Here is a 24,704-nt window from a genome sequence, read left to right on the forward strand (position 1 = left end):
CTCTCTCCCCTCCATTATTTCCATTACTTGAAATCCCTTTCTCTGATCGTGTACCATTTCTTTTCCAGTGATTGTGCATTTGGAGCAGAACTGTGATCACCAATCAGTCACTTTCCAATGGCGTTGAGCACCCAAGTTAGAGCCTCCACTACTTCAGCTTTCCCATGGACATACGACGTGTTTTTGAGCTTCAGAGGCAAAGACACCCGCAAGGGCTTCATCGACTACTTATACAACGAGTTGCAGCAACAAGGAATCAGGACTTTCAGGGACAAGCCACAACTTGAAAGAGGCACAGCCATCTCTCCGGAACTCCTCACAACAATCAAGCAATCAAGGTTTGCGATCGTTGTTCTTTCGCCGAACTATGCTACTTCTACGTGGTGCTTGTTTGAACTGTCTAAGATTTTTGAGTGCATGGAGGAGAGGGGGACAATTCTGCCAATATTTTATGAGGTAGACCCCTCTCATGCGAGACATTAAAGGGGCAGCTTTGCTAAAGCGTTTGAAGAACATGTTGAGAAGTTTGGGGAAGGTAATAAAGTGTTAGCGACAATCACTCTTCTCCATTGAATAGCCAATAATATGGCTATAATGTCCTGCATCCGTTTTGATATCTTGCATCAGTTTTGATATTGTTATTAATGTAGTTAATACAACATTATTGTCTCATGTAGAACTGATGATACAGACTCCTATATATTGTAAAGAATGCAATTGTACAAATCAATGATAATCTATTTCTACATGGTTTCAGTTGTTTAGGGTGTCAAACTTACCTCCTGTGTCGTGTTCCTTTTTCTCTTCAGCTCCTACTTCCTCCTTTCTCATGGCTTCTTCCTCGTCTAATCCTCCTTCCCAAAATACTGCCCAGTTTACCAAACTCAATGACACGAACTACCTGGTATGGTTCCGTCAGGTTAAACCTTACCTTCATGGTGCCAAACTTTGGGGCTATGTCGATGGTTCTATTCCTGAACCCTCTACCACCACCACCACTGACGGCAGTCTTGCCACCTCTGTTCCCAATCCCGAGCACGAAAAATGGTTCACCACCGACCAACAAATTATAAGCATCCTCACAACATCATTGACCGAAAACGTAGCTCGTCTTACCATTGGATTTGATACATCCAAGGGGATATGGGACTGCCTAGCCTGCCACTTCTCCCAGCGTTCCGTTGCCAGCGCCACCGGCCTCAAGCTCCAACTCTTTGATCTTCAAAAGGGCTCCCAATCCGTCAATGCGTATCTTCAACAAGCCAAATCCATTGCTGATTCTCTAGCCTCCATCAATCAACCGGTCTCTGATGCTGATCTGGTCGTCGCCACTCTTCATGGGCTTGGTCCAGATTACCTCATGCTCCGTACCGCCCTTGCCCAATCCTCATCCCTACCTGATTTCTCCGACCTCCGTGCTCGCATCCTTGCTTTTGAATCTCAACAGACTCGTCCTTCTGATCCTCCCTCGGGCACAACCCTCTTTCATCAAAACCCAGCACCGGAGCTACAGCCCCGTCCTCCCCAAACTCGCGGTGACGGTCACCGACCACCGTTTGGTGGGCGCAATACCCAGCGCTACCGCTGTGGGGGTACGCGGCCTCAACATCCATTCCAGCACAACGCGTTCCATCAAAATGCGAACCCGCCTTTCCCTTTAGCTCCTTGGTTTGCCCGTCCTACATGGTCCAATGGGCTACTTGGTCCAGGCCCATAGTGGTGTTCCAATTGTCAAACAAATCAGCATGGTGTCACTCATTGCCCACATCGTTTTTCCGGCCCGCTCCTCCATTTGCCGGTGCCCATTTTCTTGGTGAACCGAATTGGTATCCCGATACCGGTGCTACTCACCACATGACAGCCATGCCTCTCCCAAACTCTCAGCCTTATGGTGGCCCACACAACGTTTATATGGGTAACGGTGATACAATGCCGGTTTCCCATTCTGGTACCCTTTCTTTATCATTAGGCAGCTCTCGTTTCTTCTTAGAAAATGTCTTACGTATTCCTTCCATTCGTAAAAATCTATTGTCTGTTGCTTGTTTCACTCAAGATAATCTTGTTTATTTTCTTTTTGCTCCTAACTTTTATCAAATCCGTCGTTTACGAACTGGTTGTCTATTGTTTCAGGGCCCCTGTAAGGATGGCCTGTATCCGCTTCGGTTGTCGTCTATCCCCACCACCCCTCATGCTCTAGCCACCATTCACTCCTCTCTCTGGCATAATCGTCTGGGTCACCCTTCGTATCCAGTTTTAGCTTCGTTAAAGACTGCTCTTGGATCTCAATCTACATTTCATAATTTTTGTCGTGATTGTGCACTTAGAAAATCACATCAGTTACCCTTCCTTTCCAATAATGTATCTGCTACCACTCTATTTCATATTATTCATAGTGATGTTTGGATGTCCCCCACTTTGTCTGTTAGTGGCTTCAAATACTATGTTCTTTTTACTGATGAATTCTCTTGTTACACTTGAATTTTTCCAATGCGTCGCAAAAATAAGGTCCTTACACACTTCCAAAATTTGGTAAGCCATGATTCGTAATCTCTTTAATGGATCCATAAAATTCCTCCAAAGTGACAATGGCACTGAATATGTCAATCACGCCTTTTCTCATTTTTGTCACTCCTTGGGTATCCAACAACTGTTTTCCTGTCCCCATACCCCACAACAAAATGACCTCGCTGAACGCAAACATCGCCACATTGCCACCATGATCCGCACTCTTCTTCTCACCTCTGCTGTGCCTCAAAACTTATGGGTTGAGGCCGCCTTGACCTCTGTCTATCTCATTAATCTTCTTCCTACCCCTGTACTCAATTGGGACACTCCTCATCATCGTCTCTTCCATACTCCTCCCTCGTATTCTTCCCTTCATGTTTTTGGGTGCTCTTGTTTTCCTCATTTAGGTCCCTATGTTCCAACAAACTCTCTAGTCGAAGTGTTGAGTGTGCCTTCCTTGGATATAGTCCTACTCATAAGGGTTATAGGTGTCTTGATCCCAAAACTGGTCGAGTCTATGTCTCCCGTCACGTTTTATTTAACGAAAAGCATTTTCCATTTAAAGAATTGCATGTCCATACTAATGCTGATCCACTAGAATTCATCTCCTTGTCCAGTCCATTCTCTCCGCTGCCCCCCTTGCCTAGCCCATCAGCTCCCACTCTTCCTACCTCAGACGCAGGTCCATCAGCCTCCAGCCTTGGTCCATCAGACGCAAATGTGTCTATCTTTCTTCAGTCAACCACACCAACACAACAGCCACATCCGCTCTCTTCTTCCCAAGTTCCCTCCCCTACATCGTCGGTCGATCCACCGTTGCCAACCACCGCCGGTGATTCCGGCGCCTCTCCACTCTCATCGCCGACGCACACCCGCGTCGCTCCTCTGCTCGTATACACACGTCGTCCCCCAGCGGCTGCGCCTCAGATCCCCGCTGCTCAAGCCGTGCCTCCTCAGGCTCCGGCGCTTCCGGTCGCCCATCCCTCGCCGTCTGCAGCTCCTGCCTCCCCCACTCATCAAATTGCCCGTCCCACGATGCCACTACATCCCCTAGTGTCTCTTCTCAATCGGTGACCCCTCCACCAATTCACCCCATGGTCAACCGCCTTCGTGATGGTATGGTTCAGCCCCGCGACTGCATCGATGGTACTGTACGGTATCCCATTCCCCGGGTTCTTCTCACCTTCGTTGATACAATTGAACCTACTTGCTACTCTCAAGCCTCTCAGAAACCCGAATGGTGTGCATCTATGACCGAAGAAATCAATGCTCTGTTGAAGAACAACACATGGACTCTGGTGCCTTCCTGCCCCACACAAAACACAGTCAGCTGCAAATGGGTGTTTCAAGTGAAGCGGAAGTCTGATAGTTCGGTTGAGTGTTACAAGGCTCATCTCGTTGCCAAGGGTTTCCATCAACAGCAAGGTATTGATTATGATGAAACATTTAGCCCTGTGATTAAACATGCTACTATTCGTACTGTGATTACTCTTGCTGTGTCTCGGGGTTGGTCTTTTCGTCAATTAGATGTCAAGAATGCCTTTATTCTGGCATTCTTAAGGAAGATGTGTATATGGTTCAACCACCTGGTTTTGTCAATGATTCTCGCCCTACTCATGTCTGCAAACTCAACAAAGCCTTTTACGGCTTAAAACAGGCACCCCGTGCCTGGTTTCATCGCATGAGTACATTTCTTTTATCTGTTGGGTTCATTCAGAGTATTGCAGACCCCTCTTTGTTTATTTATCGACATGGGCTGCACACCATTTACTTTCTGCTATATGTTGATGATATTGTTATTACGAGCAGCAATGATTATCTCCTTCAGTGTTTTATTACTGCTCTTGGTCGTGGTTTTGACATCAAGGATCTAGGTCCTCTTCATTATTTTCTGGAGCTGCAGGTCACTAAACATTCCCATGGCCTGCACATAAACCAAATTAAATATGCTCAGGATCTTCTCTCCAAACATGATCTCTTGTTCAGCAAGCCTGTCAGCACACCCATGTCTGCCAAGTCTGATCTTACCTCTACTGATGGAGTTATGCTTCCAAATCCTACATAGTATCGTGAACTTGTTGGGTCCTTACAGTATCTTATCATCACCCAGCCTGATATTGCCTTTGCCTTTAACTTGGTTTCCCAGTTTGTGAGTCAGCCCCGTGTCCCTCATCTTATATCTGTCAAGCGTATTCTCCGTTACGTCAAAGGTTCTCTTGGTCATGGTTTGTTGTTCTCTCCCCAATGTCAACTGGTTCATCTCTCGTCTTACTCTGATGCTGACTGGGCTGGTTGTCCTGATTCTCGTCGCTCTACATCTGGCTATCTTGTCTATCTTAGTTCCAACCTCATCTCTTGGTGTTCTAAAAAGCAGCCCACCATAGCACGATCTAGTGCTGAGTCCGAGTATAGATCTCTTGCTCATGCTAGTGCCGAAACAACATGGTTGGGTTATTTATTGTATGAGCTCGGTGCCCAAATTCAGTTTCCAATTTTGCTCCATTGTGATAATCTCAGCACCACCTATATGGCTTCCAATCCTGTGTTCCATGCTCGCACCAAACATATTGAGCTTGATTACCACTACGTTCATGAAAAGGTTGCTCGTGGTAGTCACCGAGTTTGCTTCATTCCTTCCAAAGACCAGCCAGCTGACTTGCTAACAAAGCCGCTTCACAAATCTCGTCATCTTCTTTTCTCTTCCAAACTTGTCCATCCAGGATCGCCAAGTTTGAGGGGGGCTGTTAGTGACAATCACTCTTCTCCATTGAATAGCCAATAATATGGCTATAATGCCCTGCATCCATTTTGATATCTTGCATCAGTTTTGATATTGTTATTAATGTAGTTAATACAGCATTATTGTCTCATGTAGAACTGATGATACATACTCCTATATATTGTACAGAATGCAATTGTACAAATCAATGAGAATCTATTTCTACATAAAGAGGTGGAAGGGTGGAGAGATGCTTTAACCAAAGTGGCCAATCTCGCTGGATGGACTTCGAAAGGATTATAGGTGAGCTTAAATTAATGAGTACTTACACACACTATTGCCATGCATATAGAACTAATTGGATGGATCAGATCAGTGAAGTTTTACTCTATAGGAGCATAGAATGCCACTTTATTATTGCGGTTCATTTCTATCTTACAAAGTTACAAGTGAACTTTATATTCAATATGTTCATAAATTCAGCATGTGAATTGTTATATTCTTCTTGTAGGTACGAAACAGAGCTTATCAGAGAGATTGTGCAAGCACTGTGGAGCAAAGTGCATCCTAGTCTCACTGTATTTGGTTCATCAGAGAAGTTAGTCGGAATGGATACTAAGCTGGAGGAAATAGATGTTCTTTTAGATAAAGAAGCAAATGATGTTCGTTTTATAGGGATATGGGCGGAGGGATGGGTGGTTTGGGTAAGACAACCCTTGCTAGACTAGCTTATGAGAAAATCTCTCATCAATTTGAAGTTTGCATCTTTCTAGCTAATGTCGGAGAGGTCTCCACAACCCATGGTCTAGTTTATCTGCAAAAACAAATTCTTTCCCAAATCTTGAAGAAAGAAAATGTTCAAGTATGGGATGTTTATAGTGGAATCATCATGATAAAGAGATGTTTTTGTAATAAAGCGGTTCTTCTAGTTCTTGACGATGTGAATCAATCAGAGCAACTAGAAAATTTGGTGGGAGAAAAAGACTGCTTTGGTTTAAGGAGTAGAATCATCATTACAACTAGAGATCGGCATGTACTAGTCACACATGGTATAGAAAAACCATATGAGTTGAAGCGATTAAACAAAGGTGAAGTTCTTAAGCTCTTTAGTTGGAAAGCCTTTAGGAAATATGAGCTTGAAGAAGATTATGTTGAACACTCTTAAGAGTTTTGTTATGTATGCTGGACGTCTTCCCTTAGCTCTTAAAACTTTGGGGTCTTTCTTGTACAGAAGAAGTCTAGATGCGTGGAATTCTGCATTGGCAAAACTACGGAATTCTCCAAACAAAATAGTTTTTGATTTGCTAAAAGTGAGTTATGATGGACTTGATGAGATGGAGAAGAAAATTTTTCTGCACATCACATGTTTTTCTTCGCAATGTCAAACCAAGTTCATTATTGAACTACTATACAGTTCTGACATTTGCACTCGTATTGCAATAGATGTTCTTGTTGAGAAATCTCTCTTAACTATTTTATCAGGCAATGAAGTAGGTGTACATGATTTGATACGAGAAATGGGATGTGAAATTGTTCGACAAGAGTCTTATGAAGAGCCTGGTAGACGCAGTCGGTTGTGGCTTCGCAACGACATTTTTCATGTATTCACAAAGAATACGGTAAGATTTTAAACAAATTGAATTACCAAGTTTGGATAGCGCTGTCATTTAATTTAACATGAAACATAATACTGGAATTGACTTATCGGTTATAACAGGGAACATAAGCCATTGAAGGGATATTCTTACACTTGGATAAATTAGAAGAGGCAGACTGGAATCTTGAAGCCTTCTCTAAAATGTGTCAATTGAAGCTATTCCACATTCATAAGTTAAGGCTTTTTCTTGGCCCAAAATATCTTCCTAATACATTGAGATTTCTGAATTGGAGTTGGTATCCTTCAAAGTCTCTCCCATCAGGTTTTCAACCGGATGAACTTACTAGACTTTGTTTGGTTCATAGCAATATTGATCAGCTCTGGGATGGAATAAAAGTAAGTTATTAATTATCTGCTATCGCACACATATTTCTATCTTAAAGTTCATGCATGGAAGCTGATTGTTCTACTATTCTTTATGTTTTCTACAGTACTTGAGCAAGTTGAAATCTATCAATCTTAGTTACTCCAAAAACTTGAAAAGCACCCCAGATTTCACAGGTATTCAAAATCTTGAGAGGTTGGTTCTTAAGGATTGTACCAATTTAGTTAAGATTCATCCATCCATAACATTGCTCAAGGGACTCAAAATTTAGAATTTTAGAAACTGCAAAAGTATTAAGAGTCTACCAAGTGAAGTAAATATGGAGTTTCTTGAAATATTTGATGTATCTGGCTGCTCAAAACTAAAAATGATTCCAGAATTTGTGGGGCAAATGAAAAGTTTATCAAAGCTTTCTTTAGGTGGAAGTGCTGTTGAGAAACTGCCTTCATCAATTGAGAGCTTAAGTGAGAGTTTGTTGGAGCTTGAATTGAATGAAATTGTTATAAGAGAGCAGCCATACTCCTTTTTTCTCAAGCAGAATCTCATAGTATCATATTTTGATTTTTTTTTTTTTCCAAGAAAGAGTCCTCAACCTTTGATTACTCTGTTAGCTTCCTTGAAGCTAAAGCATTTCTCTTCTTTGAGGTCATTAAGACTGAATGACTGTAATCTCAGTGAAGGAGAAATTCCCAATGATATTGGTTCTCTGTCCTCCTTATGGAGGTTGGATCTCAGGGGAAACAATTTTGTTAGCCTTCCTGCAAGCATTCATTTGCTTTCTAAGCTTAAGCGTATTGATGTGGAGAATTGCAAAAAGCTTCGACAATTGCCAGAACTTCCGGTAGGTGACGACATAAGGGTGGTAACCAAAAATTGTACTTCTTTACAAGTGTTTCCAGATCCACCAGATTTGAGTAGATTGCCGGCATTTTCTCTTTCTGGCATCAATTGCTTCATTGCGGTTGGTAATCAAGGTTTCAGATATTTGTTATATTCAAGGCTAAAGCGGTTTCTTGAGGTACTCTCTCTCTCTCTCTCTCTCTCTCTCTCTCTCTCTCTCTCTCTCTCCCTCCATCCCTCAATAGTTGTGTGAATATGATGGTTTTTTAGAAGGCAAAGGAGGTTAGTTGATGTAGGACGAGAATGAGCCTGGTTTAGCTAGAAAACCATAAAAGCAAAGAAGTGCGTAGAATTAAGAAAAGTGATTGGAAAATAGGTAACTCACGCGTAATGAGATTATTAGCTGTTGGAATATTCAAGAAGATTTGGTTTTGGATCTTTCGAGTTACTCGTACAAAAAGTCAGGTTTTGATTTAGAACTAGATTTGATCAACTTTTGGCCAGAATGTCCGTTTGAGAAGCATGATACCTTTCCAGAATGGGAACGACGAGATCTTCAAGATCACTATAGTGAGCCCTAACGGATTTAGGCCAAAATATGTCGTTTTAATCATCCGATTCGGGATTTAATATTTTTTGGCTAGTTTTACCATTGTTTTAGAATTCTTTTATTTTAAGTTTTTAGTTTCCTTTTAAATTTGGATTTTTTTTTAGGATTTCTTGTTAGATTATGATTTTAGGTCTTACATGCCTATATAAGCACCATCATGTTTTATATTAGGATCAGTTTATCATATCAAATTTAATAAAATCTAGAGATTTTTCTCTATTTCTCTGGTGGACTCCAGAACTAATGTCTTTTAGGGTTTATTGCTTGTAAACCCAGGTCACTTCAGACTACGTCATTAGTGTTTAGGAATTTGAGATTTAGGACAAGGTGTAAGATTGTTAAGGTGTTTAGGTAAAAACTAAGACTAGAAACAGAGGAGATGTTTTTCTTTAAAAACAGTGGAGCTTTTTTGATTGTTGGTTAGTTCATTACAAGAGCTCTTGCATAGTTACATGTATATATAGAGATGTTCACCGACTAACTCCACCAACCTAGATCTGTGGTTAATTACTAACCACACACTAATAGACAACTCTAGAACACACTACACATGATTAATTACATGATCATTCTAGACTTGGACATGTTCTAGACTAACCTAGATAGTTAGAAAATGATCTAGAAAACTCCAATGTGCATTACTGTTTTAACAGAATATGATGGTTGGTATGGTGCGGAAAACCCCTTGTTCTATGGACCATTTCCGTTTTGTAATTCCTGGAAGTAGAATTCTTGAGTGGTTCAATAATCAAAGTGCAGGAGACTCGGTAATTGAGAATTTACCTTCGTATGCATGTAATAGCAAGTGGATTGGGGTTACTTTATGTGCTCTAATTGTACCTCAAGACAATCCGTCTGCCATTCCTAAAGTCCATCATTTAGATCCTATCATACCTCTGTCATTTGTCGTTGGAGCAGAAATTGTAGTGGCTAGAAAGGTTTCAGATCCTATGTAAAACAAATTGTTTCATATCACCTTTTGTTCCTTGTTTTGCCTAGTAGTATATGGAAACCTCGGAATTGTCTGGAGGACACATGCAATGAGGTTGAGTTTGTCTTCATAATCGATCAAGCTGTGGGAAACAACAGATGCCTGCAGGTAAAAAAATGTGGGGCCCCATGTACTGTTCGAGCACGGCATGGAAGAGCTTATCAGTAGAATGAATCAATCCAAGAGCAGCAGCATTTCTCTTTTCGAGGAGGCTATGGATGAGCAAGAAGGTGCCATGGTTAAGGCAACACAAGAGGCATCAACAAGCAGAAGTAGTGGCTTTGATGAAGAATATTACTCTGCAGAAGAATGAAACCATTTTAGAAGACATGCACTGTCTTGCTTTGTGCTTGGTTTAACCATCTAGTGTGGCAATGCCTCAAAGCAAAAAATGAAAGGCCAACTGCTATTCTCACTAATCACAAGAAGTAAGTGACCATTTCACATTATCACTCCATAGTCGCAACTAGATTTTCTCAACATTTTCCCTCTCTCTCATAAATCTCATGTGCTTTTATGTCATGACACATTTGCATGCTCTGCCATCTTGATCAATAACATGGCTGTAAAAAACTAAATCAAGAATTTTTTTTTTTTTTTTGGTAATGTTGTTTCAGACACTAGGACTAGGGACTATGCCAGTGTAAAAAAACTTCCAAAAGAAGCACAAACGGTCTTTAGCTGCACTCGACGAGAAGTAGGTAGGCCATTTTTTACAGTTCATAATGCATAATTCCACTCTATTGAGATGAACTGGATAGTTATTAACAAAAGCACGAAGGCATGCTTTGTAATTTGTGTAAACCATGATGTTTTGTTCGATTGAGTTTTGCAGGTCACTTGAAAGCTATTAGGAATTGGATTTTGGTCCTAATCAGTATGGTAAAAAAGATTTCATTGACAGCTTATGGTTTGAGTCGGCCAGCGAAAGTATTATGTGTCTAAAAATTTTGTTTGTTGTAGAGAATTGGAAAAATTGTATTATATTGTATTCATCTCATCATGAGTTTATATAGGGTTACATCATGTATATAAAAGGCAATACATAATAGCTATACTAATCAATCACACATTACAAGTATGTCAATCGCATACATTACGAGTCTGTCAATCGAACATTACAAGTATGTCAATCGCATACATTACTAGTCTGTCAATCGCATACATTAAGCAATACCTATTGCATGAATATTCATTATCATTTACAACACTCCCCCTTGGATATTCCATATCAATAGTGTTGCCTCTGCTATGCGCTTCTAAGTTGCCTTGTCAAAAACCTTGCCAAGTAATAAAAACCCAGTGGAAAAAAAAAACCTTGGTCGAAGGAGAAAAAGAGCACAACGCGCGTGAATATGGAGTAGTCGACATCCTTCAACACTCCCCCTTGTGCCGCTCAAACTCGGGGATGACGTTTTGATCGTTGCCTCACTAAAAACCTTACCAGGTAACAAAAACCTTATGGGACAAAAATAACCCTGGTAGAAGAGCAAAAAGAGCACAACACGTCCTTCACGCTTCGAAATCGAACATGTAGACATCATACCTCCCCCTGATGTCAATTAAGGTCTCCCCTTGATTTATACAATTATGGGAGTTCGGATAACTTTCTTAATCCGATGCTCTTCATATGTTTCTCGAAGGTGGATTTAGGTAACGACTTGGTAAACAAGTCCGCTACATTATCCTCTGAACGGATTTGATTCACTTCAATATTTAGAAGTGTTTGTTGTTGCTGATTGTAAAAAAACTTAGGCGATATATGCTTGGTGTTGTCGCCCTTGATGAAACCTAACTTCATTTGCTCAATACAAGCTGCATTATCTTCATAAATGCATGTAGGTTCATATGTGGTAGACTTCAAACCACAAGTTCCTCGAATGTGTCTAACTACAGACCTTAGCCATATGCATTCTCGCACGGCTTCATGTAGAGCGATAATCTCTGCATGATTTGAGGAAGTAGCAACAAGGGTCTGCTTTGTCGACCTCCAAGATATCGCAGTGCTTCCCATGGTAAAGACATAACCCGTTTGGGAGCGACCTTTGTGAGGGTCAGAGAGACACCCTGCATCAACAAAACCCATCAAGACATCGTTGTCATTTTGATGGAGGGGAGGAGGAGCACGAAGGGTGGCGTTTTGCCTTGTGGAGTCCGATTCCACACTTCCGTTATTTATTTTCTCTCTGTAGGGATAGAACAAGCCCATATCAATCATACCTCTCAAGTATCAAAAGATTGTCTTTATGCCAATCCAATGGCGGCGTGTTGGCGCAGAACTGTGTCGAGCTAATAAGTTTACTGCGAATGAGATGTCTGGTCTTGTGCATTGAGCTAAGTACAATAATGCACCTATTGCATTTAGATAGGGCACTTCAGCCTCTAATAAGTCTTCGTCCTCATCCCTTGGACGAAACTGATCTTTTTCAGGCTCAAGACTACGACCGATCATGGGAGTACTCACAGGCTTTGCTTTATCTTCATTAAAGCGCCTTAATAATTTTTGAGTATATGCTGACTGATGGATCATAATCCCATCACTACGGTGCTCGTGTACTAGTCCGAGACAAAACCGTGTTTTCCCAAGATCTTTCATCTCAAATTCGGATTTCAAGTACTTAGCAGTTTCCTTTAACTCATCTAGAGTTCTAATTAGGTTCATGTCATCGACATAAATTACTACAATTGCAAATCCAGAACTTGTCCTTTTTATAAACACGCATGGGCATATTTCATTGTTCTCATATCCCTTTCCAATCAAGTAGTCACTTAGACAGTTATACCACATCCGTCCGGATTGTTTCACTCCATAGAGTGAGCGTCTCAATCTTATTGAAAACGCGCTCCGTGGTTTAGAGCCACTTGACTTGGGTAATTGAAGTCCATCTGGAACCTTCATAGATATTTCTGAATCTAGATCCTCATAGAGATATGCTGTAACCACATCCATAAGTTGCATGTCAAGTTTTTCAGAAACTACCAAACGGAACGTCCATTACGGTAGCGGAACGTTATAACGTCCATTACGGGAGAATATGTCTCCTCGTAGTCGATTCCAGGGCGTTGTGAGAAACCTTGCACCATAAGGCGGGCTTTGTATCTAACAACCTGATTTTTCTCATTACGCTTTCTAACAAATACCCATTTATGGCCAACATGCTTTATACTTAGGGGTGTTAGTGTTATAGGCCCAAATACCTGTCTCTTTGTTAGGTTATCCAATTCAACCTGGATCGCATCTTTCCATTTAGGCTAGTATGCTCTTCATTGACATTCTTCAACGGATCGAGGTTCGATATCATCGTGTTCTATAATTCCTTGAGCAATAGAATATGCATACACATCATCAAGGATTATAGAATCTCGATTCAACGTCTCATGTACACTAGTGTAATTCATGGAGATGTCCCTATTCCCTGGAATTGGTTCTAACATTGAAGCGACCTAATGATGTCTCTTAGACATAACAATAATCCAGAATATCTTTATGAGACGGGTTATTTATGTCGATGATTAATGGATCTTTCTGTGCCAAACTCTCTTTCTTTCTCGGGCGCGAATCCATTGAACTTTTGGGCCTCCCATGTTTCCTTGCTGGGAGCCCGGCCTGAGCCACATTGCCATCACTATTAGTGGTGGAGGCGCCATGCCCAATAGCCCTAGGGGTGGCGCCATGTCCATGATTTTTAGGGACATCAATCCTTGCAGGCACGTTTGCAGCAGATATATGTGATCTTGTCACTTTAGCGATATCAGAAAACGCATCAGGCATAGAGTCTACTATTTTCTGAAGATTGAGAATTCTCCGCACTTCAATTTCGAACTGTGCGGTTCGAGGATCAAGATGAGACAAAGTGGGGACAGACCACGACAATTCCTATCGTTCCTGTTGAACATTATTGTTCTTATCTCCCCCTAACGACTGCAAGATTGTCTCATCAAAGTGACAATCCATAAATCTAGCAGTAAATAAATCGCCTGTCAAGGGTTCTAAGTAGCGGATAATGGTTGGAGAGTCATATCCAACATAAATGCCTAATCGTCTTTAGGACCCATTTTGGTGCGCTGTGGCGGCGCAATTGGCACATAAAATGTACACCCATATATGCGTAAGTGTGAGACATCATGCTCATATCCAGTAACCATCTGGGACGCAGAAAAGGGTTGAGTGGCAGTAGGCCTCAGATGAATGAACACAGTTGCATGCAATATTGCATAGCCCCAAGCAGAAACAGGGATATTGGTGCGCATAACCAATGCTCTAGCGACCATTTGAAGTAGTTTAATGGCAGCTTCTGCGAGACCATTTTGGGTGTGAACATGAGGAACATGGTGTTCAACCTCAATCCCAATGGACATGCAATAGTCATCAAAAGTTTTTGATGTAAACTCTCCAGCATTGTCAAGACGAATTGACTTAATGGGATGATCAGGGTGGTGAGCCTTTAATTTAATGATTTGTACTTGGAGTTTAGCAAATGCAACATTTCTTGTGGTCAAAAGCATGACATGTGACCAACGTGTCGATGCATCAACCAACACCATAAAGTATCTGAATGGTCCGCAAGTTGGTTGTATAGGTCCACAAATATCACCTTGGATTCTTTGCAAGAATGGAATATTTTCCTTAGTGTCCTTTGCATAAGATGATCTCAATCCTAATTTTGCTAAAGAGCAGGCTTTGAAAAAAGAAAGATGGGCTTTAGAAGCAACCAGGGAAGTATCCGGTTGAGCCACGAAGTCACAATTGACTTTAGAAGTAGAAAAAGGAACCAAGGAGCTATTGGTGGCGTCAATACCGCTTTTGGGCCGCAGGGGGTAGGCGACGCTAGTCCTTCCTTGGACCGAATTTCTGTTCTGACTTCTTTTCGTTTTGAAAAATGGATGTCTGTGTGAAGTCTTTAGTATACGGATCATCATATCACGACCTGGGTGTCCCACACGATCGTGCCAAAGCCTATATGTGTCAGAATCCCATAAGTCATCTCTCATGATATGGTTGGATTCAATAATTCGAATAGTGGTTGCATACAACCAACTAGAGCGACACATAAGCTTCTCTAATACTCGTTTATGTCTATAGTCATTAGAGGTGATGCAAATGAACTCTTGTCCATTCTCGCAATGTGTTTCCACATGAAAACCATTAGCTCTTATATCTTTAAAACTCAATAGGGTCCTTCCAGCCCTAGGAGCATATAGAGCTTCAGTGACATTAATACTTGTGCCATTTGGCAACATAAATTGAGCTGGTCCTCGACCATGAATCAATTGTGATTGTCCAGCTATCGTAGTCACAGAAGATCGACTAGGTATCATCCATAGAAATAGTTGCCTATGTCGCAATATAGTATGTGTGGTGCCACTATCAACAAGGCATTCCAACTCTCCAAGAAACATACTGAAAAATAATAAAGTTCGGAATTAAAACATGTCCATGATATCGAATAATAATACGATATTTTATTAATAAGCCAATGATTACATCAAAGGTCCCAAAAAGTCCAATCCAAAATAAAATCAAACTAAGACACATTGTAGTCACTCTATCCGTTTGGTAACTCCAATCAAATATGACCAGGAAAGTAGAGAGATGTTGGTGGAGCGAGGCTCGCTTAAGTACCAATTATCTCAATGACTTTCCTAGACATCATATTTTATTGGGTGCGCCACATAAGAAAGAGTTAATACAATTGTCATTTATTGACTAAGGCATATTGCCATTACAAAAATTCTTGGAAAAAATAGGACTAATCTAATCAAAGTCTGCGGCATCCTTGTGCACTTCATCGTCAGCTTTGAAGTCCTCTATGGTGAGATGGACGTCTTCACCATTTTCTTCTTCTTCTGCAAGGTACACTTCTTGTTCCCTCAGGTCCCTGTATGCCCTGTATCTTGCAGCTAGTTGCTCGCTTGCCTTGCATTGCTTGAACCAATGCTCACTTGATCCACATCGATGACACACATCATTGTGGTTGCCTCCCTTTAATTGAGGTGCGCATTGTGCACATTGTGGGCGTTCCCTAGGAGGGTTGGTGCCACCTCCATGACCCATGGTGCCACCACCACGGGCCATGGCGCCAGCACCACAGCCAGGGTTTCCACGACCCCCTCTTCCACGTGTGGCATTGCCACCACGTGTATCCGCACCAAACTTGCGGTTTCCTTCCTGGTTAGGGCGGTTATATGGACCCATACGTCCCTCATATCCCTTATTCTTAGGGTTCCGCTCCTTGGGGCCTCTTTTGGGTGCATTATAATTCGCCTCATGAACGCTCTTAGTTCCAATGTGCCTTGAATTATAATTCCTCACGAGTATGTTATCATGTTTCTCAGCTACAGATATGAGATTGATAAGCTGATGAAATCTCATGATCCGTCCAGCATTGACTTCAGTGCGGTATTGCTTTGATACCACAATGGCTGAAACGGGGAAGGTGGAGAGAGTTTTCTCAATTAGCTCTTGCTCTGTGACAGGTTGTCCACAAAACCTCAACATGGACTGTAGGCGAAGAGCTTCTGAATTATATTCAGCAACAGACTTGAAATCAGCAAAGCGCAGATTGTTCCATTGAACCTTCAAGTCAGGGATGAGGGAATCTTGGACATTGCCAAAGCACTCTTCTAGCGCTACCCATAGCTCTCTTGCATCCTTGATCGACATATACTCCAATCTGAGTGCCTTGTCCATATGGCGTCGCATCAAGATAACTGCTTGAGCATGCTTTGTAGGTGTTCGCACGAACACACGATCCAGGTTAGGTGCCTGGATTATGGGTAATATTCCTTTTGAAGTGAGGTGGTTCTCAACATTGGTTACCCAACTGTGGTAATCCGAGCCTGTTGAATCAAGCATGGGAAAGTTGAGTCTAGGTTCATTCGACATCCTGAAAATAAGAAGAGAAGATATATTAGTTTCGGAGCTAAACTTCCACGAAAACTAAAATAATAAGATTTCTGAGCTAGGCTACCAAGAAATCAATTTCCAAGAATCTCTTTTGGATTAGACCAAACAATAATGTTTTAATATGGTCACAATTTGATGCTTACGGATGCTCTTAGTCCAAGCATTATGAATACTCTTAGTTCATACGAACGCTCTTAGTTCGTTTAATTATGAACACTCTTAGTTCGTTAAGCGTGAATCCCCACAATTACACTTTGTTAAATACTCAAAATCCTGTTCATATATTCAAAAATCGTGCAAAAAAATAAAAGGAATTTAAAATACAAGAAAGCAGGAACTTTAATCTTTAAAACTTACTTGTTGAAATTCGGAGCAGATTCGCTTCTGAACAGTTCCCACTTTGAATAGTGTATAGGTCTCAAAACGACTCCAATAAGGCTGAAATTTTGAGGTCATATAGAAGAGGCAGAGACGAACAACTTTGATGAAGGAAAGATTTTGATCTGAGGTCCCGATCAAGAGGTTTCGGGGCGTGCAAATAGACGGACGTGCACAAGAAAGGAGAAGGATGCCACTATGCCAAAAAAGCCTTCAGACGACACACTTCAGACGACATAAGTTTCGTTTTGTGTCGTCTGAGTTTTTCAGACGACATAATTTTTTTTTATGTTGTCTGAATATAGGCTAAAACCATACCCGTTCAATTTGAAAAAATGGCCAGCCTTCAGACAACACATATTTGTTGTTGTAATAGATGATGATTTCCTATCCCAAATTTGGAGGGATATCCAAAATTTGATCAAATACTTTTCCCTCTCAAATAACCAAGCTCTAGTTGACTAGAAAATGTTGTGACATTCAGACAACATTTAAATGTCGTCCGAGTGTAGAGCTTGTTTTAAAATTTTCTAGGTTATATTGACTTGTGCGTTTTGAACTTTTGATACAAGTCATTTTCTGTCCTTCGAATTCTCACTCGATCGATCAGCTCTCTCAGCTGTACCTAGAACTCGCGAAATTGAAAACCTCAAAAACCAGCCTCTCTCCTTCTCACTCAGCTCTCTCAGATCTTGATTCTCACCCCCTCCTTTGTCTTCTCGCTCTCTCTATTCTTCTTAGTCTCTCCCTCTTCTTCTTAGTTTCGATTAGGTTTTTCTTCTATTTGGGGATGGGGACCTGTCCATCACCACAAGTCTTTCACTTCCCAAGAACTAAATCACAGAGCAGGGGCGAATTCAGCCCCGACTGGGTAGGACTCAAGCCCCACCGCTGAACTCAGTTGGAGAATTGGAGCACTCCTGAGTCCCGACCTGAACGAGGAATATGGAACACCAAACACAGCAACCTGCAAGGCTACAACCAGCAATCCGTCTCCGCCAGTCCGCCTCTGCAGTCTCCGAGCTCCTCCTCCAGGCTCTAGGTATCTCACTATCTCTTACTCCCTCTCCGAGCTCCACTCCTCCTCTGCTTCTCATCTGAGTTTCTGAATTCTAAATTTCTAATCTGTAAACTTGGGTTCGATACTTTGAATTCCATTTGATCTTGTTGGGAAATTATGATGGGAAATTAGATTTTGAATGGGTAAAGTTGAAATGGGTTTGATTTGACGATTTCCATTTGATATTTTGATCTTGATGGTAATTTTAAGTTTTTAACAAAGATAATGTTACTGATTAACTGATCTGGTCTTGATGTTGATGTCGATTTCCATTTGAGTTTTGATCTTGGTGTTGATTTTAATTAAGGTAATGAACTAATGATACTGATTGGGTAGTTAGAAATGGGTGTGATAACTTGATTTCCATTTAATGTTGATTTCTTCTTCAATTGCAGTTTGTAACTTTTTAAGATTCATGATTATATGTCTTGTATTAGTTCGAAATTGTTGGGTTATTCACTCCGGTCACTCCACCGAAAGAGGTATTCTAAAACCCAATTCATCTCCTAATTGATAAAACCCAAATTGAAATTATTAAAGCTAATGAAATTGTTAATAATATATCCCAGTTCTTGGGTGGCTTGAGTTCTCTGAATTTGTGCGTGTATCAGATTGGGAGGTGGATTGAGGAGGATGCTTCCGTTCTTGTTCTTGCTGATATAAATCATATAATCAACATTAAGTTTGGGGATATTATTCCAGCACATGCTTGTCTCCTCGATGGTGATCCACTGAAATTAATCAGGTGATTTAACAATCACATTTTCGCAAGATTATATGATTGAATGGAGCTATTTAGATTTTAGTCTCATTTTTTGCATTTGGTCTTTGCAGTCTACACTTGTCGGTGAGTCACTTCCTGTGATCAAAGGCCCTGGTGACATTGTGTATTTGGGGTCTACATGAAAACAAGGAGAGATTGAAGCTGTGGTGATTGCCACTAGTGTTCATACCTTTTTTGGCAAGGCTGCTCATCTTGTCGATAACACAAATCAACAGGGCCACTTTTAAAAGGTATGTTTACACTAGATGATTTCTTTCTTTTATTGTACAAGCTGTTTTCTACTCATATTGCATCGTTTGTTTGCTTTTAGAACAAATTGCTAGACACAGTTATGCTTCTATAATGGGCTTTGGGTGAAATTTTTAATTTTACTTTGATGATATCGGATTGGCAAGTCTGTGTGTTAGCTGAGTACATAGGTTGAGAGCTTAGTGGTCAGTGGCATTAATAGGCTGCTAAGTTTTCTTAAGTTTCTGGGCAAATTTCATACAATTCTTTATTCACTTTGGTAGCTTGATGCTTGGAATTGCAGTGCTAGTGGGATTCCAGGAGAGAATATGGGTGTTATTATACAATTCCTCTTGATCATGGTCAATCTGGGAGGACAGATAGCCTCTTGTATATCCTTCATGGACTCTGCTAACCTATGCTTCGATGACTATTGGTTTTGTAAGTCTCCTTTTCAGCAGCTCATCTCTTATTTGGGATTATACGGATCTGGGTTTGAGTTTGAAGGTCTTGTTTGGGCCATTAGAACTTAGTTATGTAGATTACAATTGTATTTTGATTTGATAGGTCAGTAGGTTTTGATTTTGTTTCATTTTGATTTCATAGACTAGCTTTGGTTCAATGACTCTTGTCTTGGTCTCTCCATGAATTCGAAGTCAATCACTTAGTGACTCTTCGTCTCTCTCTCTCTCTCTCTCTCTCTCTCTCTCTCTCTCTCTCTCAATCTCTCCTGGACGGTTGCCAGCACTAGCCCTCTCCCTCTGGCCTCGAATTAGATCAGGTGCTAGTTCTGGTTGTTTAAGCTTTGTTTTTGAAAAAGGTGTTGGCTTTGGTGAATGTTTCCGGGATTTATGTGATCTGGGTTGTCATTCGATTTGGTTTTTATTGGGTTTTTGATGCTTTTCTTGCTAGCTTTGGTTGCTGGGATATTGAAGACAAAATAAAAGAGAAGAAAATGAAATGAAATGGGCATGTCCTTCATTTTCTCTATGGTTTTCTGGGTACAGAAACATACTGTGATTGAGTCCAAGCCTGAACATTTTCTGGATGACCTTCGTTTGAATAATTCATGGCCTGAGCTTAGAAGGTACAGAGTGCTATTTTCATGTTGTTATCTGAGACATTATCAATGTCAGTCTCTTTTGCATTTCTGATAAAAAGTCCTAGTAGTGTACTTCCAACAACTAGGGAAGAGAAAAAAGAGTTCAAGGTTTACCTTCTTGATTTGTATATTAATTACTATGTTGAACAATCGTTTTATTGCTGTTCAGCACCGTGATTTTTCTTCCTGTGTTCTTGAATTTATAAGGAGCTTATCAAAACTAGGATGACTGCAGATGATGTAGATAACTATAGTGAAGCATTGAGAACTCCTTTAAAGTCTTTACTCCTTGAGGAATTAGTGAGGATATGTTATTCAAGCATTGGTTGGAATTTTGAGAACGTTTTTAGTTGAAGAGGCTGTTGCGAATGGAAATTTTCAAGATAGGATATAGTTGTCACTAAAATTCGAAATGACATTGTTTCTTCATGTCAGGAAAAATTCTAAAATTAGTATTTGTTTAACTAAGCTACAAACTGCACTCAATTACTGCACCTGCATAGATGCAGTGTCGGTGTCACGCTTTGTCAATTATTGCTTACATTCTCACTCCTTTGGGGTTGGTATTGGCTTTATGGTTTTGCACACACTTCTTTGGAGTTTGCCGTCATAACTAGTGTTTCAGCCTCAAATACTCATGCGTGAATATCAATCCCCATTGAGCAGGTGGTTGATTTTTCTTACTTTATGTCTCAGGTCCAGAGTTGCAACAAATAATTAGTGACAGCCGTTCTTAAGTTCATTCCGGTTAATCAGACTTTTGGGTCATGGTGGCGGCATTGAAGATTTGTGAAACCAAGATTGAATCTGCGACAACTGGATATAGTGTGCATAAATTAGATCTGTTTATCTTGGTGAGAGTGTTTTTTATCACTTAACATTTATAACATCTTCTAGAGTCTCTGATTTCCTTATGATAAGTTCTGAATTGATTTCCTTAATCTCCAACTGATTTCCTTATGGTAAGTTTTGAATTGATTGATAACCCTAAACTGTAGTTTCAAAATGGTTCAGTGTTCTTAGTTGTGAGTGTAAGGCAGTTTAACTTTGATGCATTGATTAAAAAAAAAGGAAAAAAAAGTAAAACCTAGTGTTAATGGCTTAACTCATATTTTTTGCAAACAGAGTTTTTAGCTCTAGTCCTCTGTTTTCCGACATGATCATTGTAAATACAGAAATAAATGCTCAGAGTTGAAGCATGTTGTCTAATTGAGTGGTCCATGCAGGGAGGGAACACCTGAGTAATCTGACTAGAAGTCTTCGCTTTAATAAGGCTCTTAGATTTCTGCCGTTTTCTTTGGATGCATGAAGGTTGCAAAAGTTACTTTTTATATATATATATTTTTTATCAAGTAATCAAATGCTTGTATTTAGCTAGTCAAATTCTATACAATCCATACCACTATTCATTTATTTAGTTGTATAATCATAAATTTTCACTTTACAGGAATTCCTAGCAAATGAAGGTGGTGGTGAGGCACCCCTCGAGGGATCAGTACCAGATATAACATCTTCAACTGAGTTAGTCGACATCCCCAGAATTTCATGTTTCTCTTTGTGCTTTAAAAACTAATTTGTTGAAATGTGTGCTTTATCTACTTTCTTGCAGGCACTATGTAGCTTTACAGAAAACCTACCAAGCCAAGGCTGAGGCTGATTTTCTAGTATTGACCAAAGGGTTAGGACTCTTCTAAAGAGAATTAGTAGAGATCCTAGTAGCAACTCAAAGGCAACTGTTATAAGTTTCTGCAAGAATGCTAGAAAACTCAAAGTAAGTGTGTGGAGTTTTATAGTGTCATTTACTTGTATTCGATCTGTTTGATTGTTGGTTTGATCTTATTTGAGCTCCTGAATTTGTTTCTTTCGTTCAAATTTTGAAGACTGTAAAGAGTTAATTGGGACGGGGCTTGGCAATTGGATCCATATAGATTCCAAACTACTTGTATTTTCCCTTCATCTTCTGTTTTGAAATTGGTCTTTGTTGTTTGGTTTTTAAAATGTTGGACAGCCATTTTGATTGAGTTCTTGTTGTTAGATAGTTTCTTTTGATTCCTCGTGCAGTTCGCATCTGTTTCGTTACTTTTTCCAGAGCTATGAATTAAGTATGTGTGATTTTGTTTTCTACTAATTATGTAGGCATTGTGCTATTTGAATTTGAGTTTCTGGAATTATATATGAGAATAGGGTGAAGTTTTTGAAGAGCTTCAAAGAGGCTATGGGCTGCTGAGCTAGAGTGGAATATAGGGCAGCCCATAGCCTCTTTGAATCTGATTGTTTGGAAGCTTAAGTAGATCAGTTAGGGATTTGAGTATTTCTTCTATTTCTGATTCTTTGGAGGTTGGAGAGGATACATTGTGTCGAGATTTGCAGTTTCTGATTCTTTGATTTCTTCGATTTATGATTCTTTGGTGCTGTTTGAATTTGGGTTTCTGGATGCAGGTTTGAGATGGTTTTGATTTGTAGTGACTTCAGTCGAGATTTGCAGCATTTGCTGCTGTCTTCTTTGTTGTTGGTGTGTTTTGTCTTTGTCTTTTTTTCTTGTTTTGGGTAGAAAGGAAGCCTAAGGCTTGGGAAGGGAAGGGCAGGGGCTAAGCTGGCTCAAATTTGTTAGATCATGCTGAGAGATTTGTATAATCTGAAGTTTGGGTCTGGTACTATAGCTTAGGATATTTGAACAAAAGTTTTGGCATGTTTGGAATATAAATAAGAAGGTAAAGATAAATTAAGTTCATTGCAACTTCTTGCTGTTCTGTTCTCTCTATTTGTAGGTAGATTTCCAAGGACTGTCTTCTTGATGCTCTCTTTGGCTGCTCAGGTAAATACCTGTAATTAACGTTCTCTTATATTTTGGATGTCAGAAAATTTAAATACCTGCAATGGTGTTGATTACTTTCTGGTAATGTCCAACGTAAAAACAGTAGCAGCCATAATACCTGCAATGGTGTGGATTGCTGCCAAACGTCTCTGTTAATTGCTTCTTTTTCCTTCTCTCTTAAACTATCTGCAAGTAGGTAGCTAGCTGGAAAAGCAATTATATTAATTCTTAATCTTTCTTAGAATAGAAATAAGAAGGTAAAGAGAAATTAAGTTCCTTGCAACTTGTTGCTGCTTTGTTCTCTCTATTTGTAGGTAATTGATCTTTATAATTTTTGCATGTGTTGGTAAGTCGTCGATGAAATTGATGAAAACTCGGATCAATGTGATTTTCAATATTACCTACAAATTTCTGAAATAATTGATTTGTACAATGCAGATGGGCTACATGCACTTTGGCACAGTCAAGATATATGGTTCTGAGGCTGCCCTTATAAACACTTTAACAGAGATGTACGTTTCAAGATGGGACTATAAAAAGAGAGGACATTTTTGTTTCCTCTAAATTATGGGGTAGTCATCACCGTGACCCTATTTCAGCTTTGAGACAAACTCTAGAGTAAGCACATATACTAGATTACTATACCTACTAGCAACAAATTCATTTCTTAATCTACTAGAATTAGATATGGAAGAATTCGATTATTTGGTTTAGGATTATTGGTCTCAATAAACCTTTTCATTGTTCCCCACATTTTTATGTAAATATTGAGTCTTTAGCTTCATTTTGATATTGGCTTTTGCTATTACTATGTTTGTCTCACTTTCTGCAATCAAGTTTATGTTTTTGCTGTTAAGGTTTGGAATTCTCAACAGTATATGTTATGGGTTGGCATCAAGTTTGGTATTTTGAGTCCTGGCAAAGCATATCTGCAAGGTTATGCATGTATGCTCACGCACCCCGGAATACCTTCAGTTTTCTATGACCACTTCTATGCTTCGGGTGATTCCATTCATGATAAGATCGTGAAACTGGTACAGCAGTACAACTAGCTAGTTCCTTTATTGACTTGTGTCTAGTAGAAGTTCTTCCTTTATTAAGCATTTGGACTTCCAGATTAGTATATATCGGTCATTTTGAACTGATGCTCATGATTAGGTTTGTGTACATGAGACAATTGTGGATTAATGGAAATTGTAATGAATGATTTTGGATGTGGATTTTATGGTTTCATGAATGAGCAATTTTAATTTCCAAAATGCATGCATACCAATTGTAACAAAGGACTACTACCATGTGTTATCTCAAATTGCAAACTACAACAAAAGCACACTAATGTGTGGTTGCAGCTGTACAAAAGCAACACAAAAACCAATTAGAAGTCTATTGTCTTTTTGGCATTGGGACGACAGAAAATTGTAGTCTAAAGGGCAAAACAACAACATAAGTTAGACGAAAGTATTGGCTGAAGCATATAATAACAACAAATAAGTGTGGTTGGAATCAATCACAGACAATATAAAAGACCTAATAAAAGACCTTTCACACAACACTTAAGTGTCGTATGTATGGACCCTAGAACGACACTTAATTGTCCTCTTATACTCTTTACGACCACATATAATTGTCGTTTAAAGTAAATTAGCACAACCTTTAATTGTTGTTGTATGAGAGAAGACACTACATATGAGTGTTCATATTTCTTATTTAAGGGCATTCAGACCACACAAATAAGTCTTGCAAATATGCTTCACACAATAGCATTTAAAAAATACTGTGGTTG

At 40.0% G+C, this 24,704-nt stretch overlaps 1 protein-coding gene and 1 pseudogene across 3 annotated transcripts; both read left to right on the forward strand.

The window, feature by feature from the left end:
- LOC112181515 lies at positions 1-9,960 on the forward strand (annotated as a pseudogene).
- A 10,778-nt stretch (positions 9,961-20,738) lies between these two features.
- On the forward strand, positions 20,739-23,431 carry LOC112190425 (NEDD8-activating enzyme E1 regulatory subunit AXR1). Of its 3 annotated transcripts, none has more exons than XR_005805099.1 (5): positions 20,739-20,960; positions 21,554-21,627; positions 21,716-21,877; positions 22,875-22,921; positions 23,360-23,431. XR_005805099.1 is itself a non-coding variant. In XM_024329861.2 (3 exons), the coding sequence occupies exons 1-3, from the start codon at positions 20,874-20,876 to the stop codon at positions 21,798-21,800; spliced, it is 246 nt and encodes an 81-aa protein (XP_024185629.1). In that variant the 5' UTR covers positions 20,739-20,873; the 3' UTR covers positions 21,801-22,172. The 3 variants fall into 3 exon arrangements, 1 of the variants encoding a protein (XP_024185629.1); XR_005805100.1 differs by lacking the exon at positions 20,739-20,960 and adding an exon at positions 21,336-21,417; XM_024329861.2 differs by lacking the exons at positions 22,875-22,921; positions 23,360-23,431 and having other exon boundaries at positions 21,716-22,172.
- Positions 23,432-24,704: the final 1,273 nt, after the last annotated feature.

The sequence above is a fragment of the Rosa chinensis genome, chromosome 1, assembly GCF_002994745.2.
Source record: "Rosa chinensis cultivar Old Blush chromosome 1, RchiOBHm-V2, whole genome shotgun sequence".
In the NCBI taxonomy this organism is placed as follows: Eukaryota; Viridiplantae; Streptophyta; class Magnoliopsida; order Rosales; family Rosaceae; genus Rosa; species Rosa chinensis.